General features: G+C 45.5%; 1 protein-coding gene across 5 annotated transcripts in view; it reads right to left on the bottom strand.

The window, feature by feature from the left end:
* Positions 1-5843: 5843 nt before the first annotated feature.
* Positions 5844-12501, bottom strand: part of Srgap2 (SLIT-ROBO Rho GTPase activating protein 2) — a 224151-nt gene continuing 217493 nt past the window's right edge. For 4 of the 5 annotated variants that reach the window (XM_048430684.3, XM_048430682.3, XM_048430683.3 and 1 more), the window contains 2 exons: positions 11907-12231; positions 5844-9051 (listed from right to left, as the gene is read on the bottom strand). In XM_048430684.3, coding sequence (XP_048286641.1) covers positions 8668-9051; positions 11907-12231 — 709 coding nt within the window. In that variant the 3' untranslated portion in view covers positions 5844-8667. Of the gene's footprint in view, positions 9052-10862; positions 10958-11906; positions 12232-12501 lie in introns of all 5 variants that reach the window. The other variant, XM_048430685.3, reaches the window with a different exon arrangement.

Below are 12501 nucleotides of genomic sequence, written 5' to 3'. Positions count from 1 at the left end.
AGTGGTTAAAACCAGGAAATTCCATGTTTCTCTAGAATGTTGGTGGGACTTTCCCCTGGCCACACCTGGTGATTTCCTGCCAGCCCCACCCCATCAGAGGGAGGAGAGGCAAGAACAGGCCCCAAGCTTATTGCCTTGGCTGACAGATTCACCGGATAGTGATAGTAGCCTGACAGCTAGAGGCCCTGAAGTGGCTTCTCACAGCATGGCCAGGAGGGGCATCCCTGAGGGTTCCACACTCCGGCTTGTGTTGTCACAGGTTTCTACCTGGCAAGAACACAGGGAACTTGTACTTGCTGATCACCCATGGCTTGCAGAGGACAGAAGCACTTGATTTCTCTAGCTTAGCTTTCACTTAGCGGCTGCTGCAAGAGTCTCCTACCCTCTAGCAAGGTGACTCCTTTCAAGGTGGCTGCTCCATCAGTCTAGAGCAGTGCTTCTCAGCCATCCTAAGGCTGCCACCCTCTAACACAGCTCCTCAAGTTGTGGTGACTCCAACCATAGCATTTTGTTGCTACTTCATAACTGTAATTTTGTTACTGTTATGAATTGCAATGTAAATACAAGTGCAGAATATCTGATATGTGAACCCCCAAAGGGGTCACAACCCACACATTGAGGACCACTGGTCTAGAAAGTCATCTGAAGGACTTTCATGATCAGAGTACCCCTCTGGCCCCCCAGGGGTACTGTTTTGTCCACTGAGGTTTACAGGAGCACCTTGCCTATTCTCAAGGCTGCTCACTTTCCTCCGTGAACCGGCACTCTTATTTTCCTTTCCCTGGCTAGCCTAATTAATCTCTTTTCCTCAGAGGCCTAGGTATCTTATCCCAGAGATGTAGGGTGCTGGACAACGAGGTGGTGAATGCAAGGAAATACATACTAAGGAAACAGTGGCTTTGTGGACCTTGACGGGACAGCAGGAAGGGCTTGTCAGGCTTGCTGGGTGCTCGAAGTTAGGCAGAAAAGAGGAACTAGTTCAAGCATAGGAAGCAGGGGCAGAGGTGCTGAAGCATGACAAGGGCATGGATAGTTCAGGGGATTGTACTTGGGATGCTAGGGGGAACCAGCAAGGCAGAACTGCACTGCTAACATGGTACTTTACCAATAGATTCTGGGAGCAAACGTCCTTGATGTGGACAAAATAGAGGACTGTCCTGCCCACTGTGTGGAAAGTTCAGGAGGCTAGAGAGAGGAGGACATCCATATGGGGCCTTGCTACATCTTCCCAGGCCCAAGAAATCATAGAAGTAGTGGCAATCCAAAGGCAGCATAGGGACCAGAGGCGTGTGCGTGTGTGTGGCAACTCTGGGAAAAAAACCCCTCATGTCTGCTACTGATGGAGCCTGGAGTGGTAGAAAAGGCCGCTACATCATCATCAAAGCCACCTCCTAAAAAGGACTTGTCATTTAACCTTTCTCATAGGATTGGTATAAAACAAAGAGATGACATACTTGGTACCCAGTGGGTTTGGAATAGGTATTATTTTGGGCAGAGTGGCACGTCTGTGGTTCCAGCTTCCAGCGAGGCTGAAGCAGGAGGTTCATTTGAGCCTAGTAATTCAGAGTCAGCCTAAATAGGGCAACCGAGCTAGAGCTGTAGCTCGAGTGTAGCTAAGTAGTAGTACAATTCAGCACGCATGAGGCTGAGATTCCATACCCATTAGTGGCTGCTGCAACCCCCCGCCCCCGACACACACACACACACACACATACACACACACACACACACACACACACACACACACACACTGCTTTTCAGTACCTTAAAAGTAAGAAAGAATCGGGGCAGGGAGGTATTTGTGTGTGGGCTTGTTTATAGGGCTGTGCACGGGCTGTACTTAGTCAGAGGCTAAATGACAAAACCTCGGTGCCTACAGCTAATTGACACCTTCGTAAGTCAACTCTGACCAGGAGTTTTGGTGCAGGGGGGGACAAACTACAGTCAGAACTAGTACTCTTGCTCTTCCCAAGCAATGTAAAAAAGGGGATGTACAGGGTGCACTATCCAGGCCCCAAGGGACTTGGACCTTGTGCAATTTTCTGTCACAGTCCTAATCTGGAAATATGTTTCCTTAAGACCACGCCTTCAATTTAGCTGAACTGAAACAATTGAAAGTGAGTTCATTCTTCCACAGCCACTGCCTGTCTATGCCTACCCTGGTATCTGCTGTTCCTCCTGAGACAGGATCATGTGTCCCTTCTGTTGGCACTGCCACCTCCACTTGGGCTATGCAACTCAGCTGTCCCTCCAGACTGTCTATCCCTGGGTCTGCCCACAGAGCGAGCAAGCGTGCCTCCACTCTTTCTATCTGTTGAACAAACCCTGGTCCTTGACTCCTCTGGATGCTCCCAGCTCTCGGAGCTGCTGGGTCTTCCTTCTCTGCTGCCTAGTCCACTCTAGTGAGATTTCATTTCCCATCTGCAGAAAAATCCTTTCCTTTTGTTTTGTTTCCTTTTCTGAGGCAGGATCTCTCTATGTACCAAGAAGTCCCATCCTCAGCCACCCCCCCTTTTTTCTTTTGAGACAGGGCACCTCTAACTAGTCCTGGCTGTCCTGGGACTTGATAGGTACACCAGGATGGCCACAAACTCACAGGATCTTCCTGTCTTTGCCTCCCAAGTGCTTGGGTTAAAGGTGTGCTCCACCATGCCCAACAAAAAATGGTTCTTTTCACACCAGCAGTACCTCATCCCCACATCACTGGCCATTTAGCAGTTGGCCCCTCCCTTTGTCAAGTGCTTCCTTTTCCTGGTTGCTGTAGTGTGTTCCCTTTTGCCACCTAGGCGCTGAGCTTACTCCATCTTTTTTATTTATTTATTTTTTTTGGATCCTTCTTTCCCCCTTTCTATCTACACTTCACATCAGAAATCTCAGTTTGAATTCAACTCTTACATCTTCCCACTTGTGTATCTTTTGGTCGTCTCAGCATGGCCTGCCTAAGCAGAAATCTTAATTTTCCATGTTTGATTTCAGACCACATTGGCCTTCCCCCTTTTAAAAATGGAGTCTTATATTGCCAAAGTTGGCTTTAGGCTGTGATCTTCTTGTCTCAGCTAATGAGCATCTGGGACTACTGGCACGTGTCACACAGCTCCATAATGGCCTTTCTTGTCCAACCCAGCATCATTTTCACATTTACTTATTTTGCTTTTCTTATGTTGAGTAGGAAACAAGCTCTACTGCCTGTTTTTCCTGCTCGGCTCAGCGCTTGAATAGACCAAGTCGGTTATTAACTAATTGATTCTTTGCCACATGTAATATAGGGTTAGCTTCTGAGTCAAAGGAAACTTCCTGTCACTGTGGCAGCTCACGCTTGGAAACCCCAGCACTCAAGAGGCTAAAAAAGGAGGATGGAATACACCATGAAATCCTTTCTCACCTACCTTCCTAGAACAATGGGATCTATAAATGGATAACCCTAAATCCATACTCACCTGGTCTCTTGCTTTGGTTCCCATTCGGTTGAAATGCATTTATGTATTGACTGTTCACTGCTTCCATCAACGTCCCATCAGAATATATATGAAAGAGGACCCCAAAAGCATGACCTTTGCTGTAGGATTCTTTAAAAGCATCTTTGTTGCTTTGCCCACAGTCTAAGAGCTGGCTCCATCTGAGCAACTCTGTGGTTCCAGGGATCTCCTCTTCACACACTGCTGCCAGGGTAAGGCCCTGTACCACAGGGTGGCAGAACAGTTTCAATTTTGACTTGCCTCGGGTAACAATGCTGCATGAGCATCATTAACAGAGAGAGATAAGACAAGTTGGTAGAGCAAGAAGACACTGAATAAAAGGTACATAGCAGACAAACAGGAAGGTGTCCGTGGGTAGGAACCCGTGTTATTACTGAACACAGGCAATGCCAATAAACAGACTTGACTTATCCTCAGAGATATCTGGTATTATATTAAGTTCCCTGAAAACAAATGTTGGCCCCAGGCTTTGAAGAATTTATTCTAATTTGTTACCTCCCTTGGTATTTTACTGCTTTTGATAACTAGGTATTTATTCATTACAAATGTCCACATTGCACAAGATTTGTGCAAATGTAAGCCAGACCAAATCCCAGCCCAGAGAGGGGAGTGGGCATGAAGTCTCACTCCTAGCAAAGGAGTTATTAGCAACTGTGAGCAGCTGGAAATGGAGGGTCAATGCTCTCTAAGAGTATAGACCCAGATAAGAAGACTATGCTTCAGTAGAAGGTTACATATCCAAGAATATTTGGGCAGCACAAGTCAGCCTTGAAGGAGGGAGCAAAGCTGGGTGGGTATGGAAGGGGGGTGAGTCTGGGGAGGACTAGAGGATAAATACAATCAAAACACGTTTTATGAAATTCTTAAAAAATTAAATATGAATGTACCTATGTATGTATGCACACTTGTCCTTACTTGGAGTATGAAGGAAGCTTACAGTGTGAGAGGTTAAATAGCCCCACACAAAACAGGAGCTGTGTGCAGAATGGGATCAAGTATACTAAGCTGGTTGCTCATATACCATCAAGGAGGTAAGATAAGGACAACTGTGCTATTTTAAAAATAAAGCAACATCTTAAAAAATAATTCTGATGCTGGCTGTGATGGTGCACATCTTTTGTCCTAGCATCTGGGAGGCAGAGGCAGGTGGATCTACGTGAGTTTGAGACCAGTCTGGTCTGCAAAGCAGGTTCCAGTACAACTAGGGCTACATAGAGAAAAGCTGTCTTAGCAACAAAAAAGTTTTCAAGGGCATAGTGGGACATGCTTTTAATCCCAGCACTCTGGATGTGAGGCTGGTAGATCTCTGTGAATTTGAGACCAGCCCTAGTCGACAGAGTAATTTTGAGATGGCCAGGGCGAGAAGGGGAGACCCAGTCTCAAACAAGCAAACTATGTGTTTGTGTAAGTGTATGTAGATGTACACCACAGACACACATGCACTCTGCAGACTCAGCTTTCTCACTTAGAAGTGAAGCCTCCAAGAGACGAGTTTTGGGGGTTTCAGTCCATGACTGGCTGACCTCATTGCTTTGGGCTTCAGGTAACGTATCATGACAGGCACACATGGTAGGGTAATGAGCAATACTGCATGAACTCTACCCTCAAGCTCACTTTCTACCAAAGCACAAAGCATCTCTAAGGGAGAGGATGCGTTCCTGTATCTTCTACCCCATCAGCAACAAGGCATGTTGGTCAGAATTTCTTCCAGATACAGGGGATGGCCAAAGGCAGGCTGACTCAGAGATGTAGCTGTGAAAGTCAAAGAACCATTGGCAGGGACTGGAGAGATGGCTCAGCAGTTAAAAGTATTGGCTATTCCTGCACAGGACCAGGGTTCAGTTCTCAGCAGCCACACAGCGGCTCACAACTGTCTGTAACTTCAGTTCCAGAGGATCTTATGCCCTCTTCTGACCTCTGTGGTACTGTACGCATGCTGCACAGACAAACTTGAAGGCAAAACAGTCATACACACTAAGCACAAATGGTAAATCTTAAAATACAGAACCACCTGGCCACCCATAGTCGTAGCTGGCAGTTTCCAACCAGCTTTATAGGTTTCAAGTCTTTCAAGTGAGAAATCTGATCATAAAGACAGAAACGAACAGTCCTTATTAAAAACAAAAGGCAGGTTCTGTTAAGGAAGTTCTTATGGCCACAGACTGTCAACAGTATGCTAGAAGACTTCCTACTAAACCTCTGAGGTACCACACAGGGACCAAGTGGAGCCAATGGCGCAGAGGGCAAGAGAAGCCAAGAGAAGCCAAGGTCATCTTGTTCCTCCTGTGGCTTGGCGTGGGCTCTGTTAGCGCAGTTTTGACTCAGTTCTTTTAGGGAGTGGGGAAAGGGAGATGACCTGCAGCAGCGGAACCTAAAAACGTATTTTATTCTGAAGTTGTGCTTTGGATTTTCCCCAATTCAACATCGGCTGAGTGAGTCTTAGGTTCACACAAAGCATCTTCAAGCATAGATACAATATTCCAGTTATCAACACCATTTTAAAGAACAGACCATTTTACACAAATGTGACATACAAATCAGACGCCACCACATTGCAGTTCCCTGGAAGATCTACGTTCTCTTCTGAACCGAAGTCCATGCACACCAGCCCTTCCAGTGGTCTGTTCATCCTGGTGCTGGAGGATTTCTCATCTCCTTGGGGACAGACAAGGGTGGCCTGAGGCAGAGACCAGCATTTCCAGTTTATAAGCTGCTGGTGGCAAACTCCTCTACTTTCCAAACTGGGATGCTGGCAGCCCCACCCCACTTTTCTTCCCCAAAGATTAAGTCCACACCAAGGAAAGGATCCATGCCACGAGGGGCAGAGCAGGGCTATTGGAAGCATCATGCTGGTTTTGGGCAAGCCTATCTGAGGAAGGCTAGTTGCCCAAGGCCTTGAGTGGCCGGCTCCTTTTGGCTTTTGGGTGTAAAAATCACAGTGTGCAACCTCAATTCCAGTTGAAGTGAGCTCTGCTGAGGAGGACTCTCCTCCTATTGGTTCCTACTCCTTTTAACAGGACCATCTCACAGGCGTCAGAAGCACCAGAGATAAGGAAGACAGTGAGGTTCCCAGAGTTGGGTTCAGTAGGGAACCACTTGTGCACTGTCCAGTTCATTATGCAAATCAGCAGATGGACATCGACCAAAGGGATGACAAACACAAATAATGTACAGGACTAAAAGAGAAGGCAAGAACAAAAGAAAAGACCCACAGTATGGTCTTTAAGAAGCTCTACTTTTACCTTCTTAGAGAGTAGTGTCCTGGAGAGAGGATAAAGAGTAGGCTGGAAGTGTCTATCACTTAGATCAAGAGGAATGTAAGGGCGGGAGATCATTTCAGCAAGGAAACAGATCCTTAGGTCTGAAAGCCCCCCTTGGCTCAGGAGCAGTACAAGCCCAGGTCAAGATGACAGGTCAGTAAAAAGAGCAGTGAGAACCAGGCAGGCCAAGGACCTAGGGGTGTCCCTTGCAGTCTGACTCACTCACCTCTCTAGTCTCTCTGGTGTTGCAAGTTACTCTCCTTCAAGTGACTCCTTCAGGCTCCATTTCCTTCACACACAGAGAAACATCCACCGCCTTCTAAAGTTCCTACTACCAACTGCACATATTGGTCCAAAAGGATTTCTTCTAGCCCAAAGCTAAGAACATTCAGATTTTCCAACCTGAATGGAAACCCACCATCTTTTGAACTACAGAAAAACAATCAAGTTAAATAAATGCAGAGCTTTCAAACCAGAAACCAGAGAAGAGTGAGCCTGAGCTTCAAGGAGCTGTTGGAGCGCGTGGGCCTGAACCATGATGACTTCCAAGCCCTGGTGCTCTTGGGGGAAGCATGAGGAGAGGAGTGGGTGTTCGAGCCCCAGGCTTGCAGGTTGGCTAGAGCATTCCATGGTAGCTCATCTGAAGCTGCCAAAGGCAGGTCCCACAGAAAGCATTCAATTCTTTACTTTTTTAAGATTCTGGTTTTAGAAAAATAATTTGGACTCTGTAGGAGGGTCAAAGTTCCCTTAGTTGACCTTACTTGGGTAAGCAAACAAACAAAAAACAGTCTCAAAGTCCAGGGTCTCTAGACTGAATGAGGGTTTTCCAAGCCCCTGCACACCTCCAGAGACAGCCTTATAAAAAACTAAGCCAGGAGGTAAACTTGTAATAGTTTTAATCTGGGAACAATTTTTGGATGAGCAGAGAGCAACTTAAATTTCTTTAATAGGATAGTGAATTTTAAAAGTTCTAATGCCAAAAAAGGTGGGAGGAAGAAAGACCCATTTCTTACCCTTCTCAAACCTGCCATAAACACAATAAAACTTGAAGACTTTTTACTCTAAAAGGAACTAGCTATAAAACTGTCTTATACTGGAAGACATCTTAAATGGAAAATGATGTGTCAAAGACAAAGACAGGAACCAAAGAAAAGACTATATGTTCAGAAAAATCTTTAAAAGCTCCTCAATAAGACTGGGCTGTCCTTCTACAGAATGGAGCAGAGCAAATGAGAAAACCAGTGATCAGCTCACGGCAAGAGGAAGAAGACAATCCCCACCCCACATCAGATCACAGGACTGCCCCATTCTGCTAAATTTCTGATAGAGAGATTTTAAAGGCCAGGTTTCTCTGGTCCAAACAGAACAGTTGTGAGGACAACAGAGACTCCTGGTGGCTTCTGTGTGAAATGACACAACAACAAAGACCAGAGAGCAGAAAAACCTCTGTGTGTATGCATGAAAGTGCATGCGCACGAATATATATTTATAGAAAATGAAAACTGGGCTATATATGATTTTTCAAATTAGTACTCAAAACAAGATGCTACCGAGAGCTAGGTGACTGCGACCAACCATCTGGTCAGTGTATCCTCTATGGTACGAAGGGGCAGAGACATAGGCCCAGGTCCCCATGTCTTGCCTTGGCAGATATAGCAACCTGATCATGGAAAACTTGTTTCTGGCTAACCTAAGAACAGTATGTACTGTAGCTGGCTGGATTACAACAGAGGAGAGCAAAAAGCAGAGGGAAGGGCTAGGAAGGGAAAAGAAGTAACAAGGGCTTCATTCTCAAGGATTGGATAATGGGAAGGCTAATTCCTGTAAGAACAACTTAGAATCTAATTTTCAACTGAAGTCTCCAAGCTAGTTAAATAGGAAGATTTTAATAACAGTCAGTCTCCTTGTCTAGAACAATTAAGTTATACCCCTCAGACAGTACAAGACTTGTCAGTGGACTGTGGGGAAGCTGATGAATTGACACCAGGGCTCGTGGCATTTGTTTTGGGGAAGACAGTTGGTTTGGGCCGTGTGGCTGGTGGTTTGACTGCAGCAGCCATCTTGACAGACTTGACAGGCCGGAAGGCGCAGGCAATGTCCCCAGCAGTACTGGCGCTGCGCTGGAAGGCAGGCTCAGGGTCCTTGAGGAGCTGAGTGTGCAGGGGGCTGGAGGGCTCAGATGTGGGGGCTACCACTGGGGAGGTCTTGAGGGGTTCCAAGGTGTCCAGGACCACATCAGGGGTGTGCTTAACACTGCTCTGCCGCTCTAACTCTCGAAGCTCATTCAGGGCAGAGTTCATTGTTGCTTCAATATCCTGCAAAACAGGAAAAAGGAAGAAGTAAGTCAAACCAAGACAGATGTCCCCAAGGATCCTATTTCAACCAAATAGGCCAAGCCATGAAACCAAATATAAAATGCCTTATTTTACTTGGCCAAAGTCCTTGAACATATGAATGTGCAGAATGTGGAGAAAGGGGACAGAGAGATTTTCATCATCAGGAATTTAGAAAGACTAATTGATGACTTCTGGACATGACAAGGCTGCTGCACACACCAACTCATACCATTTGTGGTTACCCTCAAAAGATCAAGCCAGCCACAATTTCAGTAGAAACTGGGGAGAGGCCCGAGGCCACACCCCTATCAGAGGAGCTACTGGCAGTTGATGGCTGCTGAAGAAGAGTCACTCACTTTGGGGATGGGGCTTCTGGTAGGTTGACCGTGCCCCAGTAAGTGGCCCTAGACCTATGCATATATGGAAAGTATACAAATAAATATACTTCCCAAAAATATATAAATAAATAAATATATATGTTGAACTCAGGGAAGTATTTAAAAAGATAGTAAAAAAAGGAAGACATGAGGTTGGGAGGAGGTGTTAGGAGGGGGTGGAGGCAGTAGTGGATGACATGAACAAAACACACTGAATAAATGTATTAAACTTAAAAATTAAGAAAAATATTAAAAAAGAGAAAGTAGCTGAGTTTTTTTTTTCAACTTGAGTACTCGGTTTTAGTGAGAGGTGCCGAAACGAATCTGATGAAATGACATATAATTAAATGAAGGGGAAAGGTAATGAGTATACAGAAATTGATGATGTAATTCTCTGTGTTTCTGTGTGTGTTTGAAAGTGTACACAGTGAACAAATTTTACAAAGTGGTAAAGATCAAATATAATTCTTATTTTCTTGATTTCAAGGCTAAAGGTTAAAGGGATTATTCCTTCCTTCACAAGAGCTAAGGAAGGTTCAGGAGCCAAGCAAGTCCTTGAATATTTATCAGGATAATGCTTCAATTTTCCAGCACATCCAAGTGTGCAACTTGAAACCGTTTCCTCCTATCCCACACCATGAAAGGGAACCCAAGAGTGGCCAAAAGGGGGAGCCAAAGCCCACATAGGTAAGTTAGCATCTACAAACAAGGAGGCTCAAGGCAGAACCAAAGCACCTTTGTAGGCAAGCATCCAGTTAGAGTGCCCAGCTCCCATACCCTCCCTGAAAACTTGTGTTTAATATTGCGCCCCACAGCACCACAGGACTCCTCTTTGGGATCAAGAATACTTTGAGAGATTATAAGTTTCATGTAAGCCCCAGGCTCCCCACTCAGGGTTTCCTATCTGAGGCTTGTTATGTATAATAGTGACTCATTTTCACCAATCACTGTGGCATTTATTAGCCTTTCTTCCCCTCTCCTGCAATGCCAGGGATGGAACTCAGGAGTCTATACATGCTAGGCCAGCATTCTGAGCCTGCATCATGGAGCTACACCTGTGGGCTTCTCAAACCTTTTAGAATGCTCAGAAAGAACTCTATTTCCTGGCTCTGTCCTGTAATGCAGGTAGTATGTTCACAGTTTCTAACACTTTGGTTAATGACTGACCAAAAGAATATCAAGGAGGATTCCCATGGTGTAAGGTAGATTGCTGTCAGGAATGTAAACAGGATAGAAGGTGAGCAAAGCAAGACATCGCAGGCCCAGGGCTCACCACTGGGCCTGACAGGTGTATCTCCATAAGCAGAGCACCAACGAAACCAACAGAGACAATACAGAGCCTCTATTGCCCTTTCCAGATCACCCTGCAAGAAGAGGCGAGGAAAAGGACAAATACAAGCCCTTAGTTCCTACCTGTTCTAATGAAAATTATATAGCTGGGAGAGACGTCTGAGAGAACTGCTTGGAGTGGCCCCAGTAGTTGGATGTTTAGAGGTCAAGTTGGGTTTCTAATATTTCATGGAAAACAGAGCCATCAATGTAGTGCAGATGAAAAGAAAGGTCCTGCAATCTGGGAGCTCATCTGCATTGTTACCTGAGCTTCAAGCAACAAGAATACTTTGGGATCTTTAAGACAGAATGAGATGGTGGGCTAATTATCTACCTACAAGCATTAGAGATCAGCTTCATGAAATGGGGTGATGGGGATGGACAGAGAAATATGACCTGGCCTATATTTGAGTCTTAGCTTCACTAAAGTTGACTATTGTGTTTCTATCATCTATCTGTCTGCCTCCATATCTACCTAAATATCTACTTATCTATCCATCTGATTTTTCACGTGTGTGTTCTATGTGCAGAGGCCAGAGGAAGACGCCAGATATCCTCTTCTAGTGTTCTCTGCCTTACTGTAGAGACTCTTACTAAATTTGAAGCTTGTTATTTTGGCTAGGCTGGCTGGCTGTTCAGCAAGCTCTAGGAATCTGCCTGCCCTTAATCCCCAACACTGAGATTACAGGCATACAAGGTTAAACTAGCCTTTTATGTGGGTGCTGTGGATTTGAATTCAGCTCATCTTGCTTGTGTAGCAAGTGTTCTTATCTACTGAGCCATCTCCTCAGACCCTACCTTAGTGTCTTAACACATGAAACTTGAACTAATGGACCTTAATCAAAATATTCTTAACTGCTGGCTTTAAAAACTGTTTACAATAGCCTGTAAACAGTCAGAATACGAATAAGAAGATAGAATTCTATTAATTCCCCTTTCAGGTTTTGTTGGGGAGACAGGGATAGGCAGACTGCTCAGTAAGCTGTCTTGGTAGGTTCACATGTATGGTACTTGCTGAACCCTCTAAAGAACATACAGAGGATTGGACTGTTCTAACTTCTGTTAGCTGCTTTGAGTGTAACTGATGAATGCAGACTTCCTACTTATTGTCCAGGGCCCCTCAGTTACCTGTGCAATGACTTCGGGGTCCATGGGTCGATGGTTATTGAAGCTTTTAGACCTTCCTGCAGTGGCAGTCTTCCGGATCTGTGGACTGTCCAGCCGGTTCTTCAGGGATGAATGGCGGCTGATTGAGTTGAGGTTCCCATGGCTGCTGACGGAACACTTATCTGGCCCTTCCTTGGGGAGATTCTGGCTCATGATGGGCTGAGAGGATGGCCGGCAGCTAGCCCCCACCCCCGGGGAGGAGGAGTCAGTCAGAGAACTGCCCAGCCCATGGTTGTCACTCCGAAAAGCTTTTCTGATGCTCCCAGATTCTGGACGCTTCCTTTGCCTTCAACAAACAGAAATGGCATCTGATCAGGAAGCCCTGGGTCCAAGGGAGCTAGGATTGTGACAGAGGGGCAGAGGCTGGCACCTGGGACATCTAAAGAAAGTCACACAGAATACCCTACTTCTTCAGTTTTTCTTTCTCTTGTTTTCTGTATGGATCGGTTCCCTCCAACCCCCTACCTGGGCAAAGGTGAAATGGATACTTACTTGGTGGTTGTGAGCTTTGAGTTCTAAACATGTAAGATGCTGTCAGAAAAAAATTGCCTGTTCA

The sequence above is a fragment of the Myodes glareolus genome, chromosome 5 (assembly GCF_982192425.1).
Source record: "Myodes glareolus chromosome 5, mMyoGla1.1, whole genome shotgun sequence".
In the NCBI taxonomy this organism is placed as follows: Eukaryota; Metazoa; Chordata; class Mammalia; order Rodentia; family Cricetidae; genus Myodes; species Myodes glareolus.
The sequence above is the reverse complement of the archived record's forward strand: the minus strand, read 5'-3'. Positions and strand labels throughout refer to the sequence as shown.